This window comes from Chiloscyllium plagiosum, unplaced genomic scaffold, assembly GCF_037043375.1.
Source record: "Chiloscyllium plagiosum isolate Xiang-an unplaced genomic scaffold, Cpla_swu_hap1 HiC_scaffold_8, whole genome shotgun sequence".
Classification (NCBI taxonomy): domain Eukaryota; kingdom Metazoa; phylum Chordata; class Chondrichthyes; order Orectolobiformes; family Hemiscylliidae; genus Chiloscyllium; species Chiloscyllium plagiosum.
Window position 1 is genome coordinate 10,236,998 of NW_028270146.1, and position 18,678 is coordinate 10,255,675.

The window sequence follows — 18,678 nt, forward strand, 5'->3', positions numbered from 1 at the left end:
TTACCTGCTGATTGTTTACCTGATGATTGTTTACCTGCTGAATGTTTACCTGCTGAATGTTTACCTGCTGATTGTTTACCTGCAGATTGTTTACCTTCTGAATATTTACCTGCTGAATGTTTACCTGCTGATTGTTTACCTGCAGATTGTTTACCTTCTGAATATTTACCTGCTGAATGTTTACCTGCTGAATGTTTACCTGCAGATTGTTTACCTGCTGATTGTTTACCTGCTGAATGTTTACCTGCTGAATGTTTACCTGCTGATTGTTTACCTGCTGAATGTTTACCTGCTGAATGTTTACCTGCTGATTGTTTACCTGCTGAATGTTTACCTGCTGAATGTTTACCTGCTGAATGTTTACCTGCTGATTGTTTACCTGATGATTGTTTACCTGCTGAATGTTTACCTGCTGAATGTTTACCTGCTGATTGTTTACCTGCAGATTGTTTACCTTCTGAATATTTACCTGCTGAATGTTTACCTGCTGATTGTTTACCTGCAGATTGTTTACCTTCTGAATATTTACCTGCTGAATGTTTACCTGCTGAATGTTTACCTGCAGATTGTTTACCTGCTGATTGTTTACCTGCTGAATGTTTACCTGCTGAATGTTTACCTGCTGATTGTTTACCTGCAGATTGTTTACCTTCTGAATATTTACCTGCTGAATGTTTACCTGCTGAATGTTTACCTGCAGATTGTTTACCTTCTGAATATTTACCTGCTGAATGTTTACCTGCTGAATGTTTAACTGCTGAATGTTTACCTGCTGATTGTTTACCTGCAGATTGTTTACCTGCTGAATGTTTACCTGCTGAATGTTTACCTGCAGATTGTTTACCTGCTGAATGTTTACCTGCTGAATGTTTACCTGATGATTGTTTACCTGCTGAATGTTTACCTGCTGAATGTTTACCTGATGATTGTTTCCCTGCTGAATGTTTACCTGCTGAATGTTTACCTGCTGATTGTTTACCTGCTGAATGTTTACCTGCTGAATGTTTACCTGCTGATTGTTTACCTGCAGATTGTTTACCTGCTGAATGTTTACCTGCTGAATGTTTACCTGCAGATTGTTTACCTGCTGAATGATTACCTGCTGATTGTTTACCTGCTGATTGTTTACCTGCTGAATGTTTACCTGCTGATTGTTTACCTGCTGATTGTTTACCTGCTGAATGTTTACCTGCTGAATGTTTACCTGCTGATTGTTTACCTGCTGAATGTTTAGCTGCTGATTGTTTACCTGCTGAATGTTTACCTGCTGAATGTTTACCTGCTGATTGTTTACCTGCTGAATGTTTACCTGCTGAATGTTTACCTGCTGATTGTTTACCTGCTGAATGTTTACCTGCTGAATGTTTACCTGCTGATTGTTTACCTGCTGAATGTTTACCTGCTGTTTGTTTATCTGCAGATTGTTTACCTGCTGATTGTTTACCTGCTGATTGTTTACCTGCTGAATGTTTACCTGCTGAATGTTTACCTGCTGATTGTTTATCTGCAGATTGTTTACCTGCTGAATGTTTACCTGCTGATTGTTTACCTGCTGAATGTTTACCTGCTGAATGTTTACCTGCTGAATGTTTACCTGCTGATTGTTTACCTGATGATTATTTACCTGCTGAATGTTTACCTGCTGAATGTTTACCTGCTGATTGTTTACCTGCAGATTGTTTACCTTCTGAATATTTACCTGCTGAATGTTTACCTGCTGATTGTTTACCTGCAGATTGTTTACCTTCTGAATATTTACCTGCTGAATGTTTACCTGCTGAATGTTTAACTGCAGATTGTTTACCTGCTGATTGTTTACCTGCTGAATGTTTACCTGCTGAATGTTTACCTGCTGATTGTTTACCTGCAGATTGTTTACCTTCTGAATATTTACCTGCTGAATGTTTACCTGCTGTTTGTTTATCTGCAGATTGTTTACCTGCTGAATGTTTACCTGCTGATTGTTTACCTGCTGAATGTTTACCTGCTGAATGTTTACCTGCTGATTGTTTACCTGATGATTGTTTACCTGCTGAATGTTTACCTGCTGATTGTTTACCTTCTGAATATTTACCTGCTGAATGTTTACCTGCTGATTGTTTACCTGCAGATTGTTTACCTTCTGAATATTTACCTGCTGAATGTTTACCTGCTGAATGTTTACCTGCAGATTGTTTACCTGCTGATTGTTTACCTGCTGAATGTTTACCTGCTGAATGTTTACCTGCTGATTGTTTACCTGCAGATTGTTTACCTTCTGAATATTTACCTGCTGAATGTTTACCTGCTGAATGTTTACCTGCAGATTGTTTACCTTCTGAATATTTACCTGCTGAATGTTTACCTGCTGAATGTTTAACTGCTGAATGTTTACCTGCTGATTGTTTACCTGCAGATTGTTTACCTGCTGAATGTTTACCTGCTGAATGTTTACCTGCAGATTGTTTACCTGCTGAATGTTTACCTGCTGAATGTTTACCTGCTGATTGTTTACCTGCTGAATGTTTACCTGCTGAATGTTTACCTGCTGATTGTTTACCTGCTGAATGTTTACCTGCTGAATGTTTACCTGCTGTTTGTTTATCTGCAGATTGTTTACCTGCTGATTGTTTACCTGCTGATTGTTTACCTGCTGAATGTTTACCTGCTGAATGTTTACCTGCTGATTGTTTACCTGCTGAATGTTTACCTGCTGTTTGCTTATCTGCAGATTGTTTACCTGCTGAATGTTTACCTGCTGAATGTTTACCTGCTGATTGTTTACCTGCTGAATGTTTACCTGCTGAATGTTTACCTGCTGAATGTTTACCTGCTGATTGTTTACCTGATGATTGTTTACCTGCTGAATGTTTACCTGCTGAATGTTTACCTGCTGATTGTTTACCTGCAGATTGTTTACCTTCTGAATATTTACCTGCTGAATGTTTACCTGCTGATTGTTTACCTGCAGATTGTTTACCTTCTGAATATTTACCTGCTGAATGTTTACCTGCTGAATGTTTAACTGCAGATTGTTTACCTGCTGATTGTTTACCTGCTGAATGTTTACCTGCTGAATGTTTACCTGCTGATTGTTTACCTGCAGATTGTTTACCTTCTGAATATTTACCTGCTGAATGTTTACCTGCTGTTTGTTTATCTGCAGATTGTTTACCTGCTGAATGTTTACCTGCTGATTGTTTACCTGCTGAATGTTTACCTGCTGAATGTTTACCTGCTTATTGTTTACCTGCTGAATGTTTACCTGCTGAATGTTTACCTGCTGAATGTTTACCTGCTGATTGTTTACCTGCTGAATGTTTACCTGCTGAATGTTTACCTGCTGATTGTTTACCTGCAGATTGTTTACCTTCTGAATATTTACCTGCTGAATGTTTACCTGCTGATTGTTTACCTGCAGATTGTTTACCTTCTGAATATTTACCTGCTGAATGTTTACCTGCTGAATGTTTACCTGCTGATTGTTTACCTGATGATTGTTTACCTGCTGAATGTTTAACTGCTGAATGTTTACCTGCTGATTGTTTACCTGCAGATTGTTTACCTTCTGAATATTTACCTGCTGAATGTTTACCTGCTGAATGTTTACCTGCAGATTGTTTACCTTCTGAATATTTACCTGCTGAATGTTTACCTGCTGAATGTTTAACTGCTGAATGTTTACCTGCTGATTGTTTACCTGCAGATTGTTTACCTGCTGAATGTTTACCTGCTGAATGTTTACCTGCAGATTGTTTACCTGCTGAATGTTTACCTGCTGATGTTTACCTGCTGTTTGTTTATCTGCTGAATGTTTACCTGCGGAATATTTGGCTGCTGAATGTTTACCTGCTGATTGTTTACCTGATGATTGTTTACCTGCTGAATGTTTACCTGCAGATTGTTTACCTGCTGAATGTTTACCTGCTGATGTTTACCTGCTGATTGTTTACCTGCTGAATGTTTACCTGCTGAATGTTTACCTGCTGTTTGTTTATCTGCTGAATGTTTACCTGCTGAATGTTTACCTGCGGAATATTTGGCTGCTGATTGTTTACCTGCAGATTGTTTACCTGCTGAATGTTTACCTGCTGTTTGTTTATCTGCTGAATGTTTACCTGCTGAATGTTTACCTGCTGAATGTTTACCTGCTGATTGTTTACCTGCTGAATGTTTACCTGCTGAATGTTTACCTGCTGATTGTTTACCTGCTGAATGTTTACCTGCTGTTTGTTTATCTGCTGATTGTTTACCTGCTGATTGTTTACCTGCTGAATGTTTACCTGCTGAATGTTTACCTGCTGATTGTTTACCTGCTGAATGTTTACCTGCTGTTTGTTTATCTGCAGATTGTTTACCTGCTGAATGTTTACCTGCTGATTGTTTACCTGCTGAATGTTTACCTGCTGAATGTTTACCTGCTGATTGTTTACCTGCTGAATGTTTACCTGCTGAATGTTTACCTGCTGAATGTTTACCTGCTGATTGTTTACCTGATGATTGTTTACCTGCTGAATGTTTACCTGCTGAATGTTTACCTGCTGATTGTTTACCTGCAGATTGTTTACCTTCTGAATATTTACCTGCTGAATGTTTACCTGCTGATTGTTTACCTGCAGATTGTTTACCTTCTGAATATTTACCTGCTGAATGTTTACCTGCTGAATGTTTAACTGCTGAATGTTTACCTGCTGATTGTTTACCTGCAGATTGTTTACCTTCTGAATATTTACCTGCTGAATGTTTACCTGCTGAATGTTTACCTGCTGAATGTTTACCTGCAGATTGTTTACCTGCTGATTGTTTACCTGCTGAATGTTTACCTGCTGAATGTTTACCTGCTGATTGTTTACCTGCAGATTGTTTACCTTCTGAATATTTACCTGCTGAATGTTTACCTGCTGAATGTTTACCTGCAGATTGTTTACCTTCTGAATATTTACCTGCTGAATGTTTACCTGCTGAATGTTTAACTGCTGAATGTTTACCTGCTGATTGTTTACCTGCAGATTGTTTACCTGCTGAATGTTTACCTGCTGAATGTTTACCTGCAGATTGTTTACCTGCTGAATGTTTACCTGCTGAATGTTTACCTGATGATTGTTTACCTGCTGAATGTTTACCTGCTGAATGTTTACCTGCTGAATGTTTACCTGATGATTGTTTCCTTGCTGAATGTTTACCTGCTGAATGTTTACCTGCTGATTGTTTACCTGCTGAATGTTTACCTGCTGAATGTTTACCTGCTGATTGTTTACCTGCAGATTGTTTACCTGCTGAATGTTTACCTGCTGAATGTTTACCTGCAGATTGTTTACCTGCTGAATGATTACCTGCTGATTGTTTACCTGCTGATTGTTTACCTGCTGAATGTTTACCTGCTGATTGTTTACCTGCTGAATGTTTACCTGCTGAATGTTTACCTGCTGATTGTTTACCTGCTGAATGTTTAGCTGCTGATTGTTTACCTGCTGATTGTTTACCTGCTGAATGTTTACCTGCTGAATGTTTACCTGCTGAATGTTTAGCTGCTGAATGTTTACCTGCTAATTGTTTACCTGCTGATTGTTTACCTGCTGAATGTTTAGCTGCTGAATGTTTAGCTGCTGATTGTTTACCTGCTGAATGTTTACCTGCTGAATGTTTACCTGCAGATTGTTTACCTGCTGAATGTTTACCTGCTGAATGTTTAGCTGCTGAATGTTTACCTGTTGAATGTTTACCTGCTGAATGTTTACCTGATGATTGTTTACCTGCTGAATGTTTACCTGCTGAATGTTTACCTGCAGATTGTTTACCTGCTGAATGTTTACCTGCTGAATGTTTACCTGATGATTGTTTACCTGCTGAATGTTTACCTGATGAATGTTTAGCTGCTGATTGTTTACCTGCTGAATGTTTACCTGCTGAATGTTTACCTGCTGATTGTTTACCTGCTGAATGTTTACCTGCTGAATGTTTACCTGCTGAATGTTTACCTGCTGATAGTTTACCTGCTGAATGTTTACCTGCTGAATGTTTACCTGCTGAATGTTTACCTGATGATTGTTTACCTGCTGATTGTTTACCTGCTGAATGTTTACCTGCTGAATGTTTAGCTGCTGATTGTTTAGCTGCTGATTGTTTACCTGCTGAATGTTTACCTGCAGATTGTTTACCTGCTGATTGTTTACCTGATGATTGTTTAGCTGCTGATTGTTTACCTGCTGAATGTTTACCTGCTGAATGTTTACGTGCTGATTGTTTACCTGCAGATTGTTTACCTGCTGAATGTTTACCTGCTGATTGTTTACCTGCAGATTGTTTTCCTGCAGATTGTTTACCTGCTGTTTGTTTACCTGATGATTGTTTACCTGATGATTGTTTACCTGCTGAATGTTTACCTGCTGAATGTTTACCTGATGATTGTTTACCTGATGATTGTTTACCTGCTGTTTGTTTACCTGATGATTGTTTAGCTGCAGATTGTTTATCTGCTGATTGTTTAGCTGCAGATTGTTTACCTGCTGAATGTTTACCTGCAGATTGTTTACCTGCTGATTGTTTAGCTGCAGATTGTTTACCTGCTGAATGTTTACCTGCAGATTGTTTACCTGCTGATTGTTTACCTGATGATTGTTTACCTGCTGAATGTTTAGCTGCAGATTGTTTACCTGATGATTGTTTACCTGCTGAATGTTTACCTGCTGAATGTTTACCTGCTGAATGTTTACCTGATGATTGTTTACCTGATGATTGTTTAGCTGCAGATTGTTTACCTGCTGATTGTTTAGCTGCAGATTGTTTACCTGCTGAATGTTTACCTGCAGATTGTTTACCTGCTGATTGTTTACCTGCTGATTGTTTACCTGCTGAATGTTTAGCTGCAGATTGTTTACCTGATGATTGTTTACCTGCTGAATGTTTACCTGCTGAATGTTTACCTGATGATTGTTTACCTGATGATTGTTTACCTGATGATTGTTTAGCTGCAGATTGTTTACCTGCTGATTGTTTAGCTGCAGATTGTTTACCTGCTGATTGTTTACCTGATGATTGTTTACCTGCTGAATGTTTAGCTGCAGATTGTTTACCTGATGATTGTTTACCTGCTGAATGTTTACCTGCTGAATGTTTACCTGCTGATTGTTTACCTGCTGAATGTTTACCTGCTGATTGTTTACCTGCTGTTTGTTTACCTGCTGATTGTTTACCTGATGATTGTTTACCTGCTGAATGTTTAGCTGCAGATTGTTTACCTGATGATTGTTTACCCGCTGTTTGTTTACCTGCTGATTGTTTACCTGCTGTTTGTTTACCTGCTGAATGTTTACCTGCTGAATGTTTAGCTGCAGATTGTTTACCTGATGATTGTTTACCTGCTGTTTGTTTACCTGCTGATTGTTTACCTGCTGTTTGTTTACCTGCTGAATGTTTACCTGCTGAATGTTTACCTGCTGATTGTTTACCTGCTGTTTGTTTACCTGCAGAATGTTTACCTGCTGATTGTTTACCTGCTGAATGTTTACCTGCTGATTGTTTACCTGCTGATTGTTTACCTGCTGTTTGTTTACCTGCAGAATGTTTACCTGCTGAATGTTTACCTGCTGATTGTTTACCTGCTGTTTGTTTACCTGCAGAATGTTTACCTGCTGTTTGTTTACCTGCTGATTGTTTACCTGCAGATTGTTTACCTGCTGTTTGTTTACCTGCAGAATGTTTACCTGCTGAATGTTTACCTGCTGATTGTTTACCTGCTGAATGTTTACCTGCTGAATGTTTACCTGCTGATTGTTTACCTGATGATTGTTTAGCTGCTGATTGTTTACCTGCTGTTTGTTTACCTGCAGAATGTTTACCTGCTGAATGTTTACCTGCTGATTGTTTACCTGCAGAATGTTTACCTGCTGATGTTTACCTGCAGATTGTTTACCTGCTGATTGTTTACCTGCAGATTGTTTACCTGCTGAATGTTTACCTGCTGAATGTTTACCTGCTGATTGTTTACCTGCTGATTGTTTAGCTGCAGATTGTTTACCTGCAGATTGTTTACCTGCTGAATGTTTACCTGCTGAATGTTTACCTGCTGAATGTTTACCTGATGATTGTTTACGTGCAGATTGTTTACCTGCTGAATGTTTACCTGCTGATTGTTTACCTGCTGATTGTTTACCTGCTGAATGTTTACCTGCTGAATGTTTACCTGCTGATTGTTTACCTGCTGAATGTTTACCTGCTGATTGTTTACCTGCAGATTGTTTACCTGCTGGTTGTTTACCTGCTGAATGTTTACCTGCTGAATGTTTAGCTGCAGATTGTTTACCTGCAGATTGTTTACCTGCTGAATGTTTACCTGCTGAATGTTTACCTGCTGATTGTTTACCTGCTGATTGTTTACCTGCTGAATGTTTACCTGCTGATTGTTTACCTGCTGATTGTTTACCTGCTGAATGTTTACCTGCTGAATGTTTACCTGATGATTGTTTACCTGCTGAATGTTTACCTGCAGATTGTTTACCTGCTGAATGTTTACCTGCTGAATGTTTACCTGCTGATTGTTTACCTGCAGATTGTTTACCTGCTGAATGTTTACCTGCTGAATGTTTACCTGCTGATTGTTTACCTGCAGATTGTTTACCTGCTGAATGTTTACCTGCTGATTGTTTACCTGCTGATTGTTTACCTGCTGAATGTTTACCTGCTGATTGTTTACCTGCTGAATGTTTACCTACAGATTGTTTACCTGCTGATTGTTTACCTGCTGAATGTTTACCTGCTGAATGTTTACCTGCAGATTGTTTACCTGCTGATTGTTTACCTGCTGAATGTTTACCTGCTGAATGTTTACCTGCAGATTGTTTACCTGCAGATTGTTTACCTGCTGATTGTTTACCTGCTGAATGTTTACCTGCTGAATGTTTACCTGCAGATTGTTTACCTGCAGATTGTTTACCTGCTGATTGTTTACCTGCTGAATGTTTAGCTGCTGATTGTTTACCTGCTGAATGTTTACCTGCAGATTGTTTACCTGCAGATTGTTTACCTGCTGATTGTTTACCTGCTGAATGTTTACCTGCAGATTGTTTACCTGCTGATTGTTTACCTGCTGAATGTTTAGCTGCTGATTGTTTACCTGCTGAATGTTTACCTGCTGAATGTTTACCTGCAGATTGTTTACCTGCTGATTGTTTACCTGCTGATTGTTTACCTGCTGAATGTTTAGCTGCAGATTGTTTACCTGCTGAATGTTTACCTGCAGATTGTTTACCTGCAGATTGTTTACCTGCTGATTGTTTACCTGCTGAATGTTTAGCTGCTGATTGTTTACCTGCTGAATGTTTACCTGCTGAATGTTTACCTGCTGATTGTTTACCTGCTGAATGTTTACCTGCAGATTGTTTACCTGCAGATTGTTTACCTGCTGATTGTTTACCTGCTGAATGTTTACCTGCAGATTGTTTACCTGCAGATTGTTTACCTGCTGAATGTTTACCTGCTGATTGTTTACCTGCTGATTGTTTACCTGCTGATTGTTTACCTGCAGATTGTTTACCTGCTGATTGTTTACCTGCTGAATGTTTAGCTGCAGATTGTTTACCTGCTGAATGTTTACCTGCTGAATGTTTACCTGCTGATTGTTTACCTGCTGATTGTTTAACTGCTGAATGTTTACCTGCAGATTGTTTACCTGCAGATTGTTTACCTGCTGATTGTTTACCTGCTGAATGTTTAGCTGCAGATTGTTTACCTGCTGAATGTTTACCTGCAGATTGTTTACCTGCTGAATGTTTACCTGCTGATTGTTTACCTGCTGATTGTTTACCTGCTGATTGTTTACCTGCTGAATGTTTACCTGCTGAATGTTTAGCTGCAGATTGTTTACCTGGTGAATGTTTACCTGCTGAATGTTTACCTGCAGATTGTTTACCTGCTGATTGTTTACCTGCTGAATGTTTAGCTGCAGATTGTTTACCTGCTGATTGTTTACCTGCTGAATGTTTACCTGCTGATTGTTTACCTGCTGAATGTTTACCTGCTGAATGTTTACCTGCAGATTGTTTACCTGCTGATTGTTTACCTGCTGAATGTTTAGCTGCAGATTGTTTACCTGCTGAATGTTTACCTGCAGATTGTTTACCTGCTGAATGTTTACCTGCTGAATGTTTACCTGCAGATTGTTTACCTGCTGATTGTTTACCTGCTGAATGTTTACCTGCTGATTGTTTACCTGCTGATTGTTTACCTGCTGAATGTTTACCTACAGATTGTTTACCTGCAGATTGTTTACCTGCTGATTGTTTACCTGCTGAATGTTTACCTGCTGAATGTTTACCTGCTGATTGTTTTCCTGCTGAATGTTTACCTGCTGAATGTTTACCTGCTGATTGTTTACCTGCTGATTGTTTCCCTCCAGATTGTTTACCTGCTGAATGTTTACCTGCTGAATGTTTACCTGCTGATTGTTTACCTGCAGATTGTTTACCTGCTGAATGTTTACCTGCTGATTGTTTACCTGCTGAATGTTTACCTGCTGAATGTTTACCTGCTGATTGTTTACCTGCAGATTGTTTACCTGCTGAATGTTTACCTGCTGAATGTTTACCTGCAGATTGTTTACCTGCAGATTGTTTACCTGCTGATTGTTTACCTGCTGAATGTTTACCTGCTGAATGTTTACCTGCTGAATGTTTACCTGCAGATTGTTTACCTGCTGAATGTTTACCTGCTGAATGTTTAACTGCTGAATGTTTACCTGCAGATTGTTTACCTGCAGATTGTTTACCTGCTGAATGTTTACCTGCTGAATGTTTACCTGCTGATTGTTTACCTGCTGAATGTTTAGCTGCAGATTGTTTACCTGCAGATTGTTTACCTGCTGAATGTTTACCTGCTGATTGTTTACCTGCAGATTGTTTACCTGCTGAATGTTTACCTGCTGAATGTTTACCTGCAGATTGTTTACCTGCAGATTGTTTACCTGCTGAATGTTTACCTGCTGATTGTTTACCTGCAGATTGTTTACCTGCAGATTGTTTACCTGCTGAATGTTTACCTGCAGATTGTTTACCTGCAGATTGTTTACCTGCTGAATGTTTACCTGCTGAATGTTTACCTGCTGATTGTTTACCTGCATGTTGTTTACCTGCTGAATGTTTACCTGCTGAATGTTTACCTGCTGAATGTTTACCTGCTGATTGTTTACCTGCAGATTGTTTACCTGCTGAATGTTTACCTGCTGATTGTTTACCTGCAGATTGTTTACCTGCTGAATGTTTACCTGCTGATTGTTTACCTGCAGATTGTTTACCTGCAGATTGTTTACCTGCTGAATGTTTACCTGCTGAATGTTTACCTGCAGATTGTTTACCTGCAGATTGTTTACCTGCTGAATGTTTACCTGCTGAATGTTTACCTGCTGATTGTTTACCTGCTGAATGTTTAGCTGCAGATTGTTTACCTGCAGATTGTTTACCTGCTGAATGTTTACCTGCTGATTGTTTACCTGCTGAATGTTTAGCTGCAGATTGTTTACCTGCAGATTGTTTACCTGCTGAATGTTTACCTGCTGATTGTTTACCTGCAGATTGTTTACCTGCAGATTGTTTACCTGCTGAATGTTTACCTGCTGAATGTTTACCTGCTGATTGTTTACCTGCTGAATGTTTAGCTGCAGATTGTTTACCTGCAGATTGTTTACCTGCTGAATGTTTACCTGCTGAATGTTTACCTGCTGATTGTTTACCTGCTGATTGTTCACCTGCTGAATGTTTACCTGCTGAATGTTTACCTGCAGATTGTTTACCTGCTGAATGTTTACCTGCTGAATGTTTACCTGCTGATTGTTTACCTGCAGATTGTTTACCTGCTGAATGTTTACCTGCTGAATGTTTACCTGCTGATTGTTTACCTGCAGATTGTTTACCTGCTGAATGTTTACCTGCTGAATGTTTAGCTGCAGATTGTTTACCTGCAGATTGTTTACCTGCTGAATGTTTACCTGCTGAATGTTTACCTGCTGATTGTTTACCTGCTGAATGTTTACCTGCTGATTGTTTACCTGCTGGTTGTTTACCTGCTGATTGTTTATCTGCTGATTGTTTACCTGCTGATTGTTTACCTGCTGAATGTTTACCTGCAGATTGTTTACCTGCTGAATGTTTACCTGCTGAATGTTTACCTGCTGATTGTTTACCTGCAGATTGTTTACCTGCTGAATGTTTACCTGCTGAATGTTTACCTGCTGATTGTTTACCTGCAGATTGTTTACCTGCTGAATGTTTACCTGCTGAATGTTTAGCTGCAGATTGTTTACCTGCAGATTGTTTACCTGCTGAATGTTTACCTGCTGAATGTTTACCTGCTGATTGTTTACCTGCTGAATGTTTACCTGCTGATTGTTTACCTGCTGATTGTTTACCTGCTGAATGTTTAGCTGCTGATTGTTTACCTGCAGATTGTTTACCTGCTGATTGTTTACCTGCTGATTGTTTACCTGCTGAATGTTTAGCTGCAGATTGTTTACCTGCAGATTGTTTACCTGCTGAATGTTTACCTGCTGAATGTTTACCTGCTGATTGTTTACCTGCTGAATGTTTACCTGCTGAATGTTTACCTGCTGATTGTTTACCTGCTGAATGTTTAGCTGCTGATTGTTTACCTGCAGATTGTTTACCTGCTGATTGTTTACCTGCTGATTGTTTACCTGCTGAATGTTTAGCTGCTGATTGTTTACCTGCAGATTGTTTACCTGCTGAATGTTTACCTGCTGAATGTTTACCTGCTGATTGTTTACCTGCTGAATGTTTACCTGCTGATTGTTTACCTGCTGATTGTTTACCTGCTGAATGTTTAGCTGCTGATTGTTTACCTGCAGATTGTTTACCTGCAGATTGTTTACCTGCTGAATGTTTACCTGTTGATTGTTTACCTGCAGATTGTTGACCTGCTGAATGTTTAGCTGCAGATTGTTTACCTGCAGATTGTTTACCTGCTGAATGTTTAGCTGCAGATTGTTTACCTGCAGATTGTTTACCTGCTGAATGTTTACCTGCTGAATGTTTACCTGCTGATTGTTTACCTGCTGAATGTTTACCTGCTGAATATTTACCTGCTGATTGTTTACCTGCTGAATGTTTACTTGCTGAATGTTTACCTGCTGATTGTTTACCTGCTGAATGTTTACCTGCTGAATGTTTACCTGCTGATTGTTTACCTGCAGATTGTTTACCTGCTGAATGTTTACCTGCTGAATGTTTACCTGCTGATTGTTTACCTGCAGATTGTTTACCTGCTGAATGTTTACCTGCTGATTGTTTACCTGCAGATTGTTTACCTGCTGAATGTTTACCTGCTGATTGTTTACCTGCTGAATGTTTACCTGCTGAATGTTTACCTGCTGATTGTTTACCTGCAGATTGTTTACCTGCTGAATGTTTACCTGCTGAATGTTTACCTGCTGATTGTTTACCTGCAGATTGTTTACCTGCTGAATGTTTACCTGCTGATTGTTTACCTGCAGATTGTTTACCTGCTGAATGTTTACCTGCAGAATGTTTACCTGCTGAATGTTTACCTGCTGAATGTTTACCTGCAGATTGTTTACCTGCAGATTGTTTACCTGCTGAATGTTTACCTGCTGAATGTTTACCTGCAGATTGTTTACCTGCCGAATGTTTACCTGCTGATTGTTTACCTGCTGAATGTTTACCTGCTGATTGTTTACCTGCCGAATGTTTACCTGCTGAATGTTTACCTGCTGATTGTTTACCTGCTGAATGTTTACCTGCTGAATGTTTACCTGCTGATTGTTTACCTGCTGATTGTTTACCTGCTGAATGTTTACCTGCTGATTGTTTACCTGCTGATTGTTTACCTGCTGAATGTTTACCTGCTGAATGTTTACCTGCAGATTGTTTACCTGCTGAATGTTTACCTGCTGAATGATTACCTGCTGATTGTTTACCTGCTGAATGTTTACCTGCTGATTGTTTACCTGCTGATTGTTTACCTGCTGAATGTTTACCTGCTGAATGTTTACCTGCTGATTGTTTACCTGCTGATTGTTTACCTGCTGAATGTTTACCTGCTGATTGTTTACCTGCTGATTGTTTACCTGCTGATTGTTTACCTGCTGAATGTTTACCTGCTGATTGCTGTCCACAATGCTGTTCTTGTCTTTCAAGCAGTATTTTACCATGTGATGCGGTGCAACGCCCTTTACACTAACACAACAGTGTGTCTTTGCACAACATAAATTCGCAAAACTCTTCAACAAATCAAAAGCAAAAAAATGGATGCTGTAAATCAGAAACAAAAACAGAAATTTCTAGAAAAGCTCAGCAGGTCTGGCAGCATCTGTGGAGAGAAATCAGAGTTAACGTTTTGGTTCCAATGACACTTCCTCAGAACTCTGCAGTTTTGAGGAGGGATCACTGGACCCGAAATGGATACTGATTCACTACAGACTATACCCCCAACCAAGTCGGTTTCACAGTGAGACTGACTCACTGCACATTCCTCCCAGTCTGTTTCACTCTGATATTGACTGAGAATATGTGTGGTGCAGTGGCACAGTGGTTAGCACTGCTGCCTCGCAGCGCCAGAGATCCGGGTTCAATTCCCGCCTCAGGCGACTGACTGTGTGGAGTTTGCACGTTCTCCCCGTGTCTGCGTGGGTTTCCTTCGGGTGCTCCGGTTTCCTCCCACAGTCCAAAGGATGTGCAGGTCAGGTGAATTGGCCATGCTAAATTGCCCATAGTGTCAGGTGAAGGGGTAAATGTAGGGGATTGGGTCTGGGTGGGTTGCTGTTCGGAGGGTCGGTGTGGACTTGTTGGGCCGAAGGGCCTGTTTCCATACTGTAAGTAATCTAATCTAATATTGAACTTGGATCAGTGCAGCACAGGTACAGGCCCTTCTCCCCACCATGTCTGTGCTGACCATGGTGCCATTCTAAACTAATCTCCAAAGACTGCTATTTGTCCATATTGCTCTATTCTACGCTTGTTCACATGTCTGTCTAAGTGCCTCTTCAATATTGCTGTCATATCTGATTCTACCACCACCTCTGGTAGCATGCTCCAAGCACCTACCTTCATCTGCGCAAAAAACTCACCTCTCACATTCGCTTTGAAATTGTCCCCTCTTACCTTTAAATCTATGCCCTCTTATATTTCACATTACTATACTGGGAAAAAGACTCCGACCATCCACCCTATCCATGCCTCTCATAATTTTATACACTTCTATCAGGTCACCCCTCAGCTTCCCACACTCTAGAGGAAACAATCAATGTTTGTCCAACCTCTCCTTATCACTAATATATTCCAATCCAGGCAACATCTTGGTAAATCCTTTCCAAAGCTTCCACCTCCTTCCTTTAGTGTGGGGTCCAGAACTGCACGCAATACTTTACATGTAGCCTAACAGAAATCTGGCTGCAACATGACTGTTAACTTTTATAGGCAGAAGTGGGTCCTGCAGATGCTGGAGATCAGAGTCTAGATTAGAGTGGTGCTGGAAGAGAACAGCAGGTCAGGCAGCATCCGAGGAGCAGGAAAATTGATGTTTCAGGCAAAAGCCCTGAGGGCTTTTGCTTGAAACGTCGATGATCCTGCTCCTCTGATGCTGCCTGACCTGCTGTTCTCTTCCAGCACCACTCTAATCTAGACTGTTAACTTTTATACACAATTTCCTGACTGAAAGCAAACATACCATATGCCTTCTTTCCCACCTTAACCATTTGTGTTGCCACTTTCGGGGAGCTATGGACTTGGACACCAAGATCCTTCTCTACATCAATGTTCCTAAGGTTCTTGCCATCTACTATACATTTTCCTCCAACATTTGACCTCCCAAAATGCAACACTTCACACTTGTCTGGATTAAACTCCATCTGCCATTTCTCTGCCCGGCTTTCCAAAGGAGTTGCACAGGGGTCAGTGTTGGGAACAGAAGTATTCCTAAAACCTTCACACTGTTCTGTAATTCTGGTTTTATATGGCCAGAGCTGTTTGTCTCTCATGAGGCTTATTGTAAAATCCTGCTACTGTCCCAGATTGTACTGTACGTAACTCACTGTACACAATCTCATCCACATACCATTCTGCTTCACTTCTGACTTGTTCAAATCTCTGTCACTGATATTGTGTCCCACTCTATGTTTCAGGCACCTGTTGTCTGACCCACCTCTTTTAACTTCCTATTTCCCAGTACATGGAACTCAAAATCTTTGCTTACATTTCAAATCCCTCCACAGGCTCACTCAACTGTACTTCTGTGTAATCGTCGATGCTATACCATGAGGGGGGAGCCACCTATACTTCACACAGGGTGCTACGTTCTCCTAATCATAGGATTTGATTGCAAGTCCTTCAGCAATAATTTTCCTCTACTTCCCTCTGTTTCAAACATTCATTGGGAGATGTTAGCTTAGTCACAGCAATCCTGAACCCCAGGTTAATCTTCTGGGTACACGACTTTGAACGCCTCCACAGTAAATGGTAAAATCTGAATTCAATAAAAGTCTGGAATGAGAAGCTAGCCTAATGGTGACCATGTAACTATCATCAAAAAAAGCCCACCTGATTTACTAATGTCTTTCAGGGAAGGAAACTGCCATCCTTACCTGGTCTGGCCTACATGTGACTCCAAACCCACAGCATTGTGTTGGCACTTAACTGCCCTCTGGGCAATTAGAGATAAGCAATAAGAGATAAGCAATTAGAGATAAGCAATAAATGTTGGTTCTAGCCATTGATGTCCACGTCCCATCCTCTTCATGACATATATCTTTGACCATTGTCACATTTCTTAACATCTTTCCCATTTGCTCTTCGCAGTCTTGTCTGTACAAACTGTGGGGATTACTTACATGAAACATATCGATGGTCGTAGTTTAGTATTGTTGACGCAGTATTTATTTGACTGTAATCTATTCCCTTTGCAGGAATGCTCTCCGTACGCTGCTCATTTGTATGATGCAGAGGATCCAACTACCCCAGTCAGACAGCTGCCAGGTCTTTGTGATGAATATTGTGTTGAATTCTGGAATAAATGCAAGACAACCGTGCGTGCCTTGGTGAAAGAAGGAGAGCTTCTGGAAATTGTATCCAACAGGAAGCAATTCTGTGACATCTTACAACTGCAAGACCTGGATTATTGCTTCCCTCGTGTCTTATCGAACAGCAATCTGACGAGAAATCTTGGGGCAGTTGTGGCTGATTCTGATGGCTGTCTCCAGCTATGTCTGGAGGAAACAGCAAACGGTCTACGCAATCCTGTTGCTATGGTACATGCCAATGACGGAACCCATCGTTTTTTTATTGCTGAACAGATTGGCATGGTCTGGGCATATCTGCCTAACCGGGCTAGGGTGGAGAGACCATTTTTGAACATTACTGAGGCAGTCCTAACTTCACCCTGGGAAGGGGATGAGCGAGGATTTCTGGGCCTGGCATTTCACCCAAAATTCAAACACACTGGGAAGGTCTACGTATATTACTCTGTTGAAGTGAATCTCGAAGAGAAGATTAGAATCAGTGAGTTTAGAATTTCTTCCCATGATATGAATATGTTGGATCATAGTTCTGAGAGGTAGGTGCAAATCATGATTTTCAATCTTTCCATACAGACCAAATGGGAAAAAAGTTCTTCAACTAATCCAAACCACCTTATCCTCAATTACTAGAAATGCGTAAAATCCGGATTATTGCTTCCTCCTGTTCTGCCCAATAAGAGTGTGGTTGAAAATCTTGCGCTAATGTGTTATTCTCTGACTTTTGTTGACTCCACCACTCCATTCTCCTCCCCCCACCCCCCCCCCCCCCCCCCCTATCACCCAATCAAACTCTAAGCTTTCTGCCTATTGATGGCCAACCAAAATGAATGGTAACAAGGAAACACATTTCTGTTTGTGTGTTGTGAACACCCGACGCCAGCCTTTTAAGTGGACAGTACATGGACAACTTGCCCATTGGCTATTTGTTTTAATGAGAGGACTGGAAGTCTCTCAGCTGTCTAATAGTCACATGTTTCTTTCGAGCTAAGGCTTTGATTAAATAAAGCAGACCATTCAGCCCCTCGGGTCTGCTCCACTATTCAATCACATTTTTTATTTGTGGGATGTGGGCATCACTGGCAAAACAGCCGCTTGATTGGTGCCACATCCACAAACACTGCGCCCTCCACTCAGTAGCAGCAGTGTGTACCATCAATAAGATGTCTCTGCAGAAATTCACCAAAGATCCTCTGGGAGCACCTTCCAAACCCACAACCACTTCCATCCAGAAGGACAAGGGCAGCAGGTACGTGGGAACACCACCCCCTGTTAGTTCCTCTCCAACCCCTTGCCGTTCCGCACTGTCACTGGGTAAAAATCCTGGAATTCCCTCCCTAAGGAACATTGTGGGTTAACCCACAGCACATGGACTGCAGTGGTTCAAGAAGGCAGCTCACTCCCACCTTCTTAAGGGGGGCAACTAAGGACGGGCAATAAATGCCAGGCCCAGCCAGCAACACCCACGTCTGTGATCTATTGTTTAAATCCTCTAGAGTGAACAGTGATGAGGACTTGTTCGATTAATCTGCTATTTCCTTATTTGCTGCTATTAATTCCCCAGTCTCACTTTCAATTAGACTGAAGATTATTTTGCTGCTTCTTTTCTTTTTAAAGCCTTTATAGAAACTCATTGTGTCTATTCTTAAGGGGTTGCATTTTCGAGA

At 40.6% G+C, this 18,678-nt stretch overlaps 1 protein-coding gene across 1 annotated transcript in view; it reads left to right on the forward strand.

Moving 5' to 3' along the window:
* Positions 1-18,678, forward strand: part of hhipl1 (HHIP-like 1) — a 73,568-nt gene that overhangs the window by 7,789 nt on the left and 47,101 nt on the right. Inside the window, exon 2 of the mRNA XM_087989582.1 lies at positions 16,904-17,550. Within this exon, the coding sequence (XP_087845708.1) occupies positions 16,904-17,550 (647 nt within the window). The remainder of the gene's footprint in view (positions 1-16,903; positions 17,551-18,678) is intronic.